The sequence below is a fragment of the Lontra canadensis genome, unplaced genomic scaffold (assembly GCF_010015895.1).
Source record: "Lontra canadensis isolate GAN:19392208 unplaced genomic scaffold, GSC_riverotter_1.0 scaffold1, whole genome shotgun sequence".
Lineage (NCBI taxonomy): Eukaryota > Metazoa > Chordata > Mammalia > Carnivora > Mustelidae > Lontra > Lontra canadensis.
Genome location: NW_022630995.1, coordinates 105,390,901 through 105,406,455, shown reverse-complemented (window position 1 = coordinate 105,406,455; position 15,555 = coordinate 105,390,901). Strand labels below are relative to the sequence as shown.

Sequence of the window (15,555 nt, the reverse complement as noted above, 5' to 3'; positions counted from 1 at the left end):
TTTCTAAGAATTTTCCCACTTGGGGGTGCCTGGGTGGCTCAGTGGGTTAAAGTCTCTGCCTTCGGCTCAGGTCATGATCCCAGGGTCCTGGGATCAAGCCCCACATTGGGCTCTCTGCTCAGCTGGGAGCCTGCTTCCACCTCTCTCTCTGTCTGCCTCTCTGCCTACTTGTGATCTCTGTCAAATAAATAAATAAATCTTAAAAAAAAAAAAAAAAAGAATTTTGCCACTTCGTGAAAGTTTTCTAATTTGTTGCCAAGCTCACTTTTTGTGTCAGGTGATATCATAGATTACTGCTTGGCCCTGAATTGATCTTTCCTGGCACCCACCCATTTGTGGCTATGGAGGGATAAAGTTTCATGGTACAAAGCTAAGTTGCCAAAAGGTTGTCCTGTTTGACAGAGACTAGAGAAGACACATTGGGCATGGTTCTTTGGTAGCTATGGGCTGGAAAACATTCCCAGTTTAATGCTATCCACCACATAAGTTAAACATTTCAGCATAACTTTTTATACTTACTCTTGTGTTGGGAACTTTGTAATGTTGAAGAAACATTTGAAAGTGGAATCTTTGTCACTGTTGCATTTGTGACAGTTACCTCAATCTTCGTGATGACACTGTTTGTGGCTCCTAATTATGTAAAAACAAAAAGTAGCCATCAGGGGTGTAACCAATAAATAGATAGTCTTATTATCTTATTAGTATTAATATTAACATCCAATTATGACTTGAATATTAGTTACTGAAAGTTTTCTGATCAGTTTTAGAAATCCAACACTTTGATATTTACTTTTTAGTGATCCGGTTAATTTTGTTAAGAAAACAAGGCATATTTGACTCTTTTATATGTTTGCTATAGTTTATCTCATTTGAGCAGACAGTAATCCTATTAATTAAGTAATAATTGTGATCATAATTTTATATATAAGATTCAGAAAACTTAATCTCTCCATTGTCACATAACTTGTAATAGGAGAGAGCTAGGATCTGAATCCAAGCTTTTCTGATGCAAAAGTTAATCGACCACTCAGCTACCCTAGAAAGGGGGTGGTAAGGAAGTGGTAGTAGTTGAAGATGGTACCATGGTTCCCATGTTGTCTTGGAAGGAATTTTCAGGTAGGGGGAATAGACAGCAGAAAAGGGATAATAGGAATTCCTTAAAATAAACTTTTAATTATACTTAGTTCATTTTTTGGAGAGGAAAATTATCAACAAAAATAACCTGAGATTATCAAATAACACTGGAATAAGATTACTTGAAACAATTTATATTTGCACAAATATTATAAAAATGATTAATGTTTTTCACTCTTTTCAAAGTCTAATGTGGAGATCATTGGTTAGTGAAGAAAAGATAGGCATGCTGGGTACTGCATGCTTAATGTTAGCTACATATGATGCTGGCTGGAGATGGGAAGAAGCCAGTTTAATAGATTTCTGTCACACAGTAGGCAGAAAGACTGAATTGCTGGTGTTTTCCAGAAGTGCCAATCAGCTTCCATTCTATGACAACAAGCATCTATACTATAACACAAATTATTAGTGCAATTAAGAGATTGATGCCAGAGAAACTGAGAGTTTGCAAGAAGACCTCAGAGACAGTAGGTAAATATGTCTTTACACAACAAGTCTTCAGGAATTGATATGCCAGCAAAATATAAATATAAGCTCAAATATAAATATAAGCTCAAATATAAATATAAGCTCAAATATAGGCTATAGCATTAACACTGTATATGAGAAAGAAATAATTAAAATAAGCAAACTTTCAATGCATCTTTTAAAAAAGATTTTATTTATTTATTTCACAGAGAGAGAGATCACAAGTAGGCAGAGAGGCAGGCACAGAGAGAGGGGGAAACAAGCTCCCTGCTGAGCAGAGAACCCGATGCAGGATTAGATCCCAGGACCCTGAAATCATGACCTGAGCCGAAGATAGACACTTAACTGACTGAGCCACCCAAGCACCCCTGCATGCATCTTGAAGTAATAAATTGAGAGAGAAATATTTGAGAAAATAAAGAAATATCTTATCATAGCAGACATTGATGCTCGTGATAACGTGGAAGTACAAAAGATCACCCAAAAGGTAGAAACTCAACATTTGAGGATCAAGGGACATGTAGGGAAAAAGATTTTGCTTTTCAGTAGAACTCCAAGAACATACTCTTGGAAAACGTTAGAACAGGATTTCCTTTTTAGAATTTTTTGGTGGAGAATTCTTCTGCTGTGAAAACCATGGAAAATGTATCCTGATGGCCCAAAGGATTCCCTAGCATGAGACAGACTTAATGGTCTTGGACATGGAAAAGAGAATTTATATTTAAGAAAGATGTGGGAAACTGGCAGATTAGAAAAATACAAAGAAGAGAGTGGAATAATGCAATAACTGGGGATACAATGCCAAAGAGTTCCCTTCAAGAATTTTCCATTATTGATGTGGAATATACTTCACAAATGAGGGTAAAATGAGAGCCCACAGTCAACTCAGGACAGGTTGTCAATTTCACAGTGTCCTGTAGGCAATGGAAGGGATCTTGAATACTTTATATTTTTAAATATACATGCATGGTGGACCTAAAACAAACAGAAGGAAAGATATAGAGACAAATGTTGCCACAGCCATAAATTTTGAAATTTTACTAGTATACTGAAGTGTTTCAAATCCTAGATTCAAGAGAGAAGAAAATGGGTGATGTACATTTATTAAGATATGAAGATCCTAATCTTGTATTAATGTTTTGTTTTAAAAATTTTCCCAATTGCACTTTGGGTTCACATTTAGTAGACTCTGGACTCCTTCCAGGAAGTGATTGACATCTCAGAAAGATAAAACCAATCTTAAAGTTGTTCTTTAAACTTAACGTGGTTTGCTCTCTTTCATTTTTTCTGTCTGGCCATTTCACCCCAGATAACACTACATATCTGCTTTGGTCTACAATTGCAAATTGAACTGTAAGCCTATAAATATAATATTATATTAGGTTTGACAAACATTATTTTATTTGAGAAATACTAATTTAAATTGTGACATCAAAGTAGTATTGACTTTACTTTTAGGACTTGTGTTTTTGAAGTTAATGTCCTTTAAGTTCTTGGAACTTAAGTTCTTCAATTGAAGACAAAATATAAGAATTTTAAAACCACATTTGACTTGGGATAAGAAGAGTCTAATAATGAGATGCTTGGAAAACCTCATCAATACCAGAGTGTGAGAGCAAAGAAGACAACTTCACTGCATCCATACCTTTAAGTGAAAACCATTGACTGGAACTGAGCAGAATGAATGTGAGAGATAAGGGCTGTCTTATAATTGCTTTGGAATTACTGATGTGAGATTCATTTTGTATATTTCATGAAATTAAATTTTTGGGAGAAAGCAATAAATGTGGTTATTATTTATATTAGGAACATAGATGTGTTTATAAGAGATTGACAATTGATTTGAAAGAGAGGGTTTATGGAGTTAAATTGTGCAAGGCATGGGATTAAGCAGTTTTATTCCTTTGGAATTATGTAATTTGAATTACAGTATTGTTTTATCTAACGCACATAAGCAAAAGCTGCTTGTGTGGTCACTTTGTCTTTGGAAATAGAATACGGGATAAGTGACTTTTTTACAAAGTTAGCATTTACTAAAGCATATGCTAAAAATACTATTACTGTGGTCTGTTAAATTGGTTTTATGTTTAAGGAAAGACATTTTGTAGTCAAATTAACTGGAGCTGCATAGACTGTAAAAAAGCTAAATGGATGTTTTTGTGATAGGATTATTAATATAAAAAGAAATGTTATTTTGCATTGTGGAACCCCAAGAGGGTAGTCTTTTTTTTTTTTTAAGATTTTATTTATTTGACAGACAGAGATCACAAGAGGCAGGCAGAGAGGGAGAGAGAAGGAGGCAGGCTCACCGCCAAGCAGAGAGCCCGACGCAGGGCTTGATCCCAGGACCCTGAGATCATGACCTGAGCCGAAGGCAGAGACTTTAAACCACTGAGCTACCCCGGTCCCCCGAGGGTAGTCTTTTTTAAAGCAATTGTCCAAGGACCTCCATTTCCAAGGATCATTTTATGGCTCCATAGAAATTTTGTATCTATGGCAACATGGATACAACTTAATTAATGTCTTGATTCATTTAAGTTACTTCTGGGGGTAATATTAAAGAGCCACTCATGGAAAGATTGTGAGAAGCCTAAGTACTTACTTATGCCAATGGGCTTACAGAGATGCATCAAAGCAGTGGCAAGAACTGAAAAAAAATCCTTCTAAAAATTTTGTTCAGATTTTCTGATCTTTTTAAAAATTTTGTTCAGATTTTCCAATCTTTTTTGGAGTGAAGAGTAATATATTGGAATGTTAATAAATTCAAATGTTAAGCACAGGAGCAAAAAAAGTGAAGGGGTGTAGGCCAATCACCTGAAAAACTCAAGGAGAATTCAGAGCTGTGGCTCCTCCAACTCAGTTAATGGAACAAGGCTACAATGGAGTTCCAGAGATCCTGAAGAAAACAAAATGGTGATGGTGGAGGACAGTCTAGGTGAAATAGGACTATAGGTCTCACTGGGAGATACAAAGAGAAGGAAGTTTTATTTCTATTTGAATTTTGTATTTCCTTTTCCTTTTCCATATCATTTAGATAGTGGGTTAAGGTAGAATGAAGGACCCCTTGAAATTGTGCATTTACCAATATTCTCCCTTTTGCTAGACTACTGGGACCTGGTTATAACCCCAGGGCAAAGGAGCCAGAGCAGACTACCAAGAGCTCCCTGACACTTTGGCCTTGGCTAACAGGGTGTCTAAATGTCTTCAGATCTATCCATTTTCTAACTTAGTTTATCAAGTCAAGTTCATATAGTAATTTGGGACTGATTCCAGGCCAGGTACAAAGTTTTACCTGTATTTACAGTGACTCTTTGCTTATATACCCCAGAAATCAAGTGGTTTGCAGTGGTTTGGTGACCTCAGAGGGATGTAGTGATTTGGGATTCTTTTTAAGTCCTTGTTCTTCCTTAGAGAGTTCATTAATAAGTAAATATTGACTTTTCACTTTTAAAAAAATCTATTTTAAGAGTGTTTTGGAGCCAGACCAAATACTGGTAGAGTTGTCTCCTTCATTTTCTTAGATCTACCAATCCTATTTGTCTACATGTTTTTACACATCAGTGAATAACTGGCCACAGTGCTTATGGGGATCTTAAAAGCTTTGGGAACATTTGAGCTGCCCCTTTTGAAAACTATAGATCATGACAACCGCCATGGGGTTACTCCCACGTCAGGTGGTGGGCAAAAAAGAATTGTTTATTTGTTTTCTGGTTGTAGAATGCACATTACTTTTTAAAATTTTACTGTAAATGGCATTTAAATAGCATAATAGTACCTTATTTAAGCAATTTTAAACTGCACTACTGAAGCCTTAAGGGCTCAAGTGTGGAAGCCTCAAAGACTATTGTTAGCGATAAGAGAGAGAAGCGGATAGAAGTCCACCCTGCCCACATGCACGCACCACCACCACATTGCTTCAAACAAGAAGTACTTACATATTCCATACATATATGTAATTTTATATGGAAATGTATTTTCCAATTAAAAGAATTCAGGTCACAATTGTCTTACTTTATAAGGAGGGTCATAAAATGTTAACCTTGCCTATCCACACTAAAAGTAAGATGAAGAAGGCAGAGTAGGAAGAAATAATATTAGGTTTGAAATTGCAAATTGTTACTATGAATTACCATGAATTTTTTGCTTCTTTTGTTAAGTCACTTAGCCTCTCTGAAACCTAGTTTTTCCATCTTCAAATAATAATTTAAAAATAAACTTTAAAAATGATAACACATTTCTTAAAATAAGAGCCAAATGCACTATTATAAAAATAGTGCATAAAAATAGTACTTTGAAAAATATTGCAAAACATTTGCAAGTAATGCTTATTATGCTCTGCCTAACAGAGGCAAGTATATCTACAATATACTGTTGAATAGTCTCTATATCATTTTTTAAAATTTTATTCTTTTCAGTGTTCCAGAATTCATTGTTTATGCACCACACCCATTACTCCATGCAATATGTGCCCTCCATAATCATTTATTTTTAAAATTACATTAAATTAAATTTTAAAATTGTATGCTTAAGGGTCGTAACTTCTGGAAGGTAGTAAATACACTGAAGAGGAAAGAATTTTTTAAATGTAATAGGGAGAAATTTATAAACATGTAGAAATTTAAAAATAATCTTAATAACCAATGGTCCAAGGAATAAATAACAAGGGATATTAGGAAATACTTTGAGATGAACAAACATGGAAATGCAATCTACCAAAATTTATGGGATGTAACAAAAGCAGAACTGAGGGAAACTTGTGGGTGTAAACATCCAGTTTATAAGGGAAGAAAGATCTCATATTAATATTCCAGTGTGCCAACTTAAAAATTTAGTAAGAGAGAACTAACCCCAAAGCCAACAGAAAGAAAAGGAAATAATAAAGACTAGAAAGAAGAGAAATAAAATAGGTAAGGAGAAAGCAATAAAGAAATTAATAAAATAAAAAGTTACTTCTTTGACAAGATTGACAAAATTGACAAACCCTTAGACAGAAAAAGAAAAAAGAGGGAGGACTCAAATTACTAAATCATGAATTAAAGTGAACACATTTCTATCATCCTTACAGAAGTAAGAAGGGTTATAAGGCAATACAATGAATAATTGTATCTTAACAAATTATATAACCTATATGAAATGAGAAAATTCTCAGGAAATCACCAACTGTAGCCAAAATTGAGTAAAGAAGAAATAGAAAATCTGAATAGAACTATAATGAGCAAAGAGATTGACTTAGTAATCAGAGAAACACACACACACACAATGAAAAATCCAGGACCAGGTGGCTTCGCTGGTAAAATATACCACACATTTAAAAAATAATTACGATCTATTCTTCATAAACTCATCCAAAAATTGGTAAAGGAAGGAACTTCCTAATTTGTCCTAGGAGGCTAGTCTTACTCTGATACCAAAATTAGGCAAAAACATTACACACTTATTTCTCTTATGAATATAGACACAAACATTCTGAACAAAATAATACAGATCAAATCCAGAAACATATAAAGAGCATTATATGCCATGACAAAGTAAGATTTATCTCAGAAATGCAAGGTTATTTCAACATATAGAAATCAATTTAATATGTCTTATTAATAAAATAAGGGATAAAAAACCACACAGCAATCTCAATATGCTGAGAAAAGACATATGACAAAATCTAACACCTTTGCATGATAAAAACATTTAACAAACTAGTAACAGAAGAGGACTTTCTCAACCTAAGGGCATATTTGAAAAATGCACAATAACATCATACTTTAATGGTGAGAGAATGAAAGCATTCCTTTATAATTAGGAGCAAAACAAGGAAATTTTCTCTTATCACTTCTACTCAGTGCTGTACTGGAGATTCTAGCAAGAGCAAAATGGTAAGAAAATTTTAAAAAATCATCTAAAAAAATAAAAAAAGCATCTAGATTGAAAAGGGAGAAGTTAAACTATATATATTTGCAAATAAATCTTATATACAGAAAATCCAAAGGAACACACACACATGCACAGATGCACACAACACACAAATACAAATTAGAACAAATAAATGGATTTGACAAGATGGCAAGGTACAATATCAATATATGAAGATAAATTGTATTTCTATACAGTAGCAATGAACAATCCAAAAACAAAATTAAGAAAATGATTTCACTTACAGTAGCATGAAACGGATAAAATATTAGGAATAAATTGGACAAAAAATGCAAGTCTTCTACACTGAAAACTATAAACATTATTAAAAAAAGTTAAAGAAGACCTAAAATGAAAAGAAAGTTGTCCTACATTCATGGATTGGAATATTTAAGATCATTAAGATGGCAATACTCTCAACTTGATCTGCAGATGTGATGCTGTCCTTATCACAATCCCAGTTGTTATTTTGCAGAAATTGTCAAATTGATCCTAAATTTCCTATGAAAACTCAAGTGAGCCAGGGTAGTGAAAAAATCTTGAAAAAGAAGAGAAAAGTTGGAGGACTCACATTTCCTGATTTTAAAACTTAATACAAATGGTAATGCAGAGTGTATGATTCTTTTTTTTTTTTTAAAGGTTTTATTTATTTATTTGAGAGAGAGAGATCACAAGTAGATGGAGAGGCAGGCAGAGAGAGAGAGAGAGAGGGAAGCAGGCTCCTTGCTGAGCAGAGAGCCCGATGTGGGACTCGATCCCAGGACCCTGAGATCATGACCTGAGCCGAAGGCAGCGGCTTAATCCACTGAGCCACCCAGGCGCCCCCCAGAGTGTATGATTCTTGCATAAAAATAGATACAGAGATAAATGGAATATATCTGAGTCCCGGGGGAAAAAAAAAAGAACCTCATACTTTTATGGCCACCTACACAATTTAAACAGGGAAAGAATAGTCTTTTCAACAAAAGGTGTTAGGACAACTAGATAATTATACACAGAAGAGTGAAACTGGACATCTAACTCACACCATAAACAAAAATTAAAGACTTACATAGAAAAGCTAATACTATAAAATTCTTAGAAGAGACCACTGGCATAAATCTTTGTGACCTTGAGGGCACATGCACCTAAATGTTTATAGCAGCAATGTCCACAATAGCCAAACTATGGAAAGAATCTAGATGTCCATCAACAGATGAATGGATAAAGAAGATGTGGTATATACATACAATGGAATATTATGCAGCCATCAAAAGAAATGAAATCTTGTCATTTGCAATGACGTGGATGGAACTAGAGGGTATTATGCTTAGCGAAATAAGTCAATTGGAAAAAGACAACTATCATATGATCTCCCTGATATGAGGAAGTGGAGATGCAACGTGGGAGGTTTGGGGGGTAGGAAAAGAATAAATGAAACAAGATGGGATTGGTGGGAAGACAAACCATAAGTGACTCTTAATCTTGCAGAACAAACTGAGGGTTGCTGGAGGGAGGGGGGTCAGGAGAGGGTGGTGGGGTTATGGGCATTGTGGGGGTGTATGCTGTGGTGAGTGCTGTGAAGTATGTAAACCTGGCGATTCACAGACCTGTACCCTTGGGGCTAAAAATACATTATATGTTTACAAAAAATATTAAAAAATTAAAAAAAAAATCTTTGTGACCTTGAGTTGAGCATGGTTTCTTAGATTTTACCCCACTGACTGAAGGAAACCAGAATGTTACCCTGAAATATCTTTGACATAAAAATTATTTTGACTGCAGCCAATTAAGAGGCAGCCAATGCAGGAAAAGCTTTTCTGCTTAAGGGCAGGATATAAATTCTCCTTTTACTGGAGATAGACTCTTACCAGCCCAGAGAAGAAACTAGTGGACTCCGCAAACAAAACTTACTCCATTAGTTTTCCTTCCAGATACTTTCCTTCAATTTGTTTCCTGCCCTTGGAAGCTAAACTACTTTCTTTTGTCCAGTCATTTTTCTACAAACTTACTGTTCTTTGTTCTAGATGTTATATAAACCAAAATTCTAAACCACTGCTTTGAGTTACTCTTTGTTTTAGGTTTCTCATGTGCTGTGCACTGCTCATGTTAATAAGCTGTTTTTTGTTGATCTGTCTTCTTGTTAGTGTCCCAGATGAATACCTAAAATGGGTAGAGGTAAAGTTTTGCCTTCTCTACATGAAAGAAAAAAATATAGATATATTTTGCTTCATCAGAATTAGAGATTATAGTGTTTCAAAAGTTACCATCAAGAAAATGGGAAGACAATCTACAGAGTGGGAGAAAATATTTGCAAAATATCTGTCCAATAAGGCTCTTGGCTGCAAAATATATTAAAAAAAATACAACCCAATGATAAAAGACAACCCAATTTAAAAAAAAATGGAAAGATTTAAATAGACAGTTTTCCCAAAGAAGATATACAATTGTCAGCAAGTACATGAAAAAATGCTTGGTAGCATTCATCATTAGGGAAATGTAAGTCAAAACCACAATGATACCACTTCATGCCCACTAGAATGGCTATGATGAAAAAGATAGATAGCAACAAGTAGGGATTGGAAAGTGGACAATTAATATCCTCTGACTTTTCTGGTGGGAATGTAAATAGTGCAGCTGCTTGGGAAATCAGTTCCTCAAAAAGTTAAACATAGGGTTACCATGTGCCTCAGCAATTCCACGTTAAGATACATATCACAAAATAAAGGAAGGGACAAGGCCACATAAAAACTTGTATAAGAATCTTCATAGCAGCATTTTTTGTAACAGCTGAAAAGTAGAAACAACTAAAATGTCCATCAACTAAAAAATAAAATGTGGTACATCCAAACCATGAAATACTATTCACTCATAAAAATAAATGAACTACAGATAAATGCTAGAGCGTGGATGAACCTAAGAACAGTCTGCTATGTGAAAGTCGGATACAAAAGATCATATACAATATGATCCTATTTATGTGGTTTTTTTACATGAAATTTCTAAAATAGGCAGAGGGACAGAGAGTAGGTTAGTGGTCCCTGGAAGTGGGGAAAGGAGTAAATGGGAAGTGATTAGTAACAGATACAGGGTTTTTTTTTTTGGAGTGATGAAAATGTTCCAGAATTAGATAGTGTGATGGTTGCATAATCTTGTTGATATACTGAAAATCACTGCGTTGTCCACTCCTGAGGAGTGATTATGATGGCATATGAATTACATACATGAAAGAAAAATGACTGCAAATGATCATTACTCACCTTCACTTTTAAGTGTTGCTGTTAACGAAGAATGTGTTGGCTGCAAAGATGTACTTGAGAGTTTCTTACTGGTTGTTCCTAGTTTGATAAGATAGATGACATTATTATTAATCACAATTTCATCTCACCTGCCAAAGAATAAATGTCAGTCAAATCTGGAGGTAAACTAGAATCTCTCTACAGTGGTACTGTCAGCTTTTGTCGATCTTTAATTTTTTCATTTCCTATCTCCTTTTGTGCAAAGTAAGGAACATAGGTACTGAATGCTTGGGTGACCCAAGGAAAACACACACACACACACACACACACACACACACACACACACCTATTTTTTTTTTCTACAATAGGCCCCCAAAGCAAATTTTCACTGCAAATTGTTACTTGGGTATCTTTAAACATGCAAAAGACATATATTGCAAAAACACATGATTTAAAATTGTTATTTTTCCCAAGAGAAAAATAACCTGGCCAATAGGACCTTTTCCTCCCAGAATTACATTTCATTTTGTTGATTTGATTATGACCCTGCAACTTCCAAAATTACATAAATTATAAAGGAACTTGCAAATTCTTGTAATTAGATAATTTATTCATTTATGAAACATACACCGAGTTCCCAGTCTGTGCAAGACCCTTTTCTAGACTCTTGAGGGCAGTGTCAAACTCTTGGTCATTTTTTAAATCTGAGTAGTATCGAGGCATTCCTGGCATACAGTAGGCATGTAGTAAATGTTTTCGATAAGCAGGGACTCATGTAGAACATGGGAACCAAGAAAAGACAAAGATTTGCTTTATGTAGTGAATACAACTTACAAATATGACAGCCATACTAGTCAACATTCCCTTCTTAAAATACTTTAGGATATCGTTTTGTGATTAGGGCATAGGTTCTATTTTTATTGTGTGACATAGATAAAATCCTGGTTCTTAAAGGTATGCATGCTGTATTGGGGGAGAAACAATTTGGCTCTGCACAGTTTAATGCTTTAAAACTCATCCAGAAAAAAGTATTCAAAGGTAATCTGGCTGGATCTGTCTAAGAGAAGAAACTAAGGAATCACAAGGAAGTAAAGATCTTTGAAGGGACACTGGGGACAATTGCCTCCAAGCGGATGGTGGATGTGTTCTCTTCTGCTCCTCTCTCCTCACTTCTTATTAGAGGAGATAGTTTATTACAGAAATGGAAAGAGGCTGTAACGTGCAGATACTGGGAATTATAATATATGGAGAGTGCTGAAGCACTTAAGACATTCTCACAGTCTTCTCTACCCAATATGGGGTTATATTTTAAAAGAAGAAACCAACAAAGGACACATTATTCCTAAAAGCTAGGTTTGAGATTTTTGCATTGCCTAATCACAGGGATGCCATCTTTCTTTCTTTCTCCCTTCCTTTCTTTCTTTCTTTCTTTCTTTCTTTCCCTCTTTCTTTCTTTAGAGAAAGAGAGGGTGGGAGCACACAAGCTGGGGGAAAGGCAGAGGGAAAGGGAGAGAGAGAATTCCAATCCCATTCTCCATGTTCAGTGCAGAGCTCAACATTGGCTCAATAACTGAGCATGACCCTGAAATCATGACCTGAGCCCAAATCAAGAGTTAGATGCTTAACTGGTTGATCCACCAGGTGTTCCCAGAATGCCATCTTAAGGTGAAGATGTAATGATATAAATCAACTGTCCTTTCCAACCAGATGTGGTGAATTTTTTTCACTTCAGCACTACTCTTGGCATTATTGGTACCAAGAACAAACTAAATTGAATTTTTATAATTACCTTGTTTCACATGTTTCACTGGGATATGTCTCCTATTTCACTTGAAATTTCAAGAATAGGAATGATTACAGGAAATAATCAGGATACATATAACAATAATCATGAATATAAATAGAAAAAGTATAAAGTGGGTGCAGTTCTTGAGTTTCTAAAGCCCTTGACCCTTTCCTTTTATAGCTACCCTGACTTCATGTTTGACAGGAAAGATAAGTAACAAATTTGAGCTTTGGCCCGAGCATTCAGCCCAAATCTATTTGGCTTCAATATCAGTCTTGGTCTTTGGAAAACTGAAGAGCTGAATGGCTATCCATTTCTGGAGTTCCTGAACTTGTGTGTGAACAGTGATCCTATAATCATGACCATGATCACTGTATCTAATTAATGTTACTCTATCTATAACAGAAACAGAACACAATTATTTTAGATTTATATTTAATGTATGAATATTCACTTTCCAATATGGATAAGCATTCTACATGTAATTTATAATAAAATTCTTAAGTGCTAAATATGTTGAAATTCTGAGGTATAAATGCATCCTTATTAGTGCAAGAGTAAAATGTCATACTAATTAATGAGGATTGTGATTTCTGTTAATTTTATGTGCAAACAATGATTAAGAACTTATTCTAGTTAATAAAAGAAATAGATTGAATTTAATATGAACAATAAGAGAATACTATAACCATATGTATCTAGGGATATTATATAATCTTGTTTATAAAAGATTATAGATGTTTATGGATATTTATAAAAGATTAAGATATTTATAGAAGATTAAGTCATTAAAATATCATAATTGTACTTTGTTAAATTTTTAGTAAACTATCATCCATAACATTTTCCAAAATAATCTTTTGGACCTTTGTTTAGTTCCATTTAGGACATCAGGGTTTCAAGAAATTGCCTAATTTATAAACATTTTATATCTTATGAGTATAAACTAAAAGCAAAAAGCCAACTTTATAATTTCAAAACTCAGTGAAAAGGAAAACCCCAAAAATATTGTACAAAGATACCCCCGGTAAGTCATTTTCAATTCAAACTTACTAAGGTATATAAAGACAATGGAAAAAAAGAAGAAAGATATGGAGAAAATGTGGTACCCAAACCTATTTTCTCACTAATATAAGAAAATTTACAAGACTGCCTTTTAAAAGTCCCTTCTTTGCAGTTTTATCTTAGTTTCCAGAGACGAAGTCCATTGTAAACATCACCATGACTGGCACCCTATAAGGAAGAGATGGCCAAAAACACTGGGCCCCTCTATTGACCTCAGCAGACACTGAATATCTATTTAGTATCAGAAATGCGAAATATCAGGGCTGACAAATTAATTCAGCTAATTCAAAAAAGTTTGATTATTAAAAGGTTTAAAAATCAAGCTGAATAATAATTATGTTTTAAGAATGATATTTCAGGTTATTTTTCTCTTTGAGAAGTTTATCTCACGGGGCACCCGAGTGGCTCCATTGGTTAGGCATCTCCTTCGGCTCAGGTCATGATCCCAGAGTCCTTCATTGGGCTCTCTACTCATTGGGGTGTTTGCTTCTCCCTCTCCTTCTGCCTCCTGTTCTGTCTGCTTGTGTTTTTTTTTTTTTTTTTTTTTGCTCTCTCTCTCTCTGTCAAATAAATAAAATCTTTAAAAATAAAATATTTATTTTAAAAAAAGAAATTAATCTCATGATGATGCCATTCAGTGTCTGCCAAGTGTTGATATTAACTCTGGCCACTTGGCCTTTGAACAAAATGGGCAGAGCACTTGGTACATAGCAAGGAAGAGATCAGGTCCCTTCTCTCTTACTGGGTAAACCTCTGAATGTGAAACCTACTTCAAGCAAAGCTGTCAGTCACCTCTGCCACTGTTGCTACATTGCTACAAGAAGAGTTCTCATCTCAGTAGCACATTTTCCACTTTTCTGATGATGGAATTTCTGCCATTGTCGAGAGAAAGGAAATTTACCTGCTTTAGATAGACATAAGCACTATTAAATCAAGTATCTTTTGACTTTAAAATAAGAACATCTGGTTGGAAAGCCTTAAAAGAAAAATAAAGATGTTTTCCATGGTTTTTGTTGTTGTTGTTGTTGTTGTTTTGTTTTGTTTTGTTTTGTTTTTTGCAAATACTTTTATTTTGTCTAATGACCATGATGTCTGGGACACCAGTGTGTCTCAGTCAGTTAAGCCTCCAACTCTTGATTTTGGCTCAGGTCATGATTTCAAGGTCATGAGATCTAGCCCTGCATAGAGTTCAGCAGGGAGTCTGCTGGAGTTTCTCTCCCTCTCCTTCTGCCTCTGCTGCTGCCCTCTCTTTCTCTCAAATAAATAAATAAATATTTTTTAAAAATCACTTGACAACCAAATAAAAAAGGAGAAAGAGAAAAAGGAAAAGGAAGGAAGGAAGGGAACAAGGGAGGGAAGGAGGAGAAAGAAAACAAAAAAGCAAATATGATAAAATTTTGATAATTATTAATTCTGGGAGATAGGCATATGGGGATTAATTATAGTGCTCTATTGTGGGTACATCTGGACATTTTTGTAATAAAAAGTAAAGCTTCACTGGCCTATTATAATTTGTATAATTGAATGTGAGAAATTTAAAACTCATCTGGGAAAACTTTTGAAGAACACAGATTGGAGATTAGTTTTTTTTAACTGGTTTATATAAGACAGTGAAATGCCCAGAAAAGAAATTTAGAAGAAGCTATGCGTGTGTGTGTGTGTGTGTGTGTGTGTGTGTATGTTCTCTGATTTCAAGTGTTTTCCGAAGCGACTTGTTTCAGATAAGGGGCTTCAGTGACCCACTTTACGAGCCACCAGTGGTAAAGTTGTTAGGGTTATCTCCTCAGTTTATATGAGTAGGTAGAGAGTTTCCCTTCCAAGCTGGGAAGGTAAAATGAATTCCCAGTATCAGAAATGACAATTCTGCCTGAATTCCTTCTCTGAAGCTTCCATCTCTCCCTGCCATGGTCACATAACATAACAGTTAGGGTCTATGTTAATTTGACATTGTTATTCACCACAGGTCACTATGGTCAG

General features: G+C 34.8%; 1 protein-coding gene across 1 annotated transcript in view; it reads right to left on the bottom strand.

Annotated features, from left to right (window-relative positions):
- EMCN (endomucin) overlaps positions 1–15,555 on the bottom strand; it is an 84,552-nt gene that overhangs the window by 49,208 nt on the left and 19,789 nt on the right. Inside the window, exons 3-4 of the mRNA XM_032857243.1 lie at positions 10,749–10,826; positions 520–630 (exon numbers count right to left, since the gene is read on the bottom strand). Of these exons, the coding sequence (XP_032713134.1) occupies positions 520–630; positions 10,749–10,826 (189 nt within the window). The remainder of the gene's footprint in view (positions 1–519; positions 631–10,748; positions 10,827–15,555) is intronic.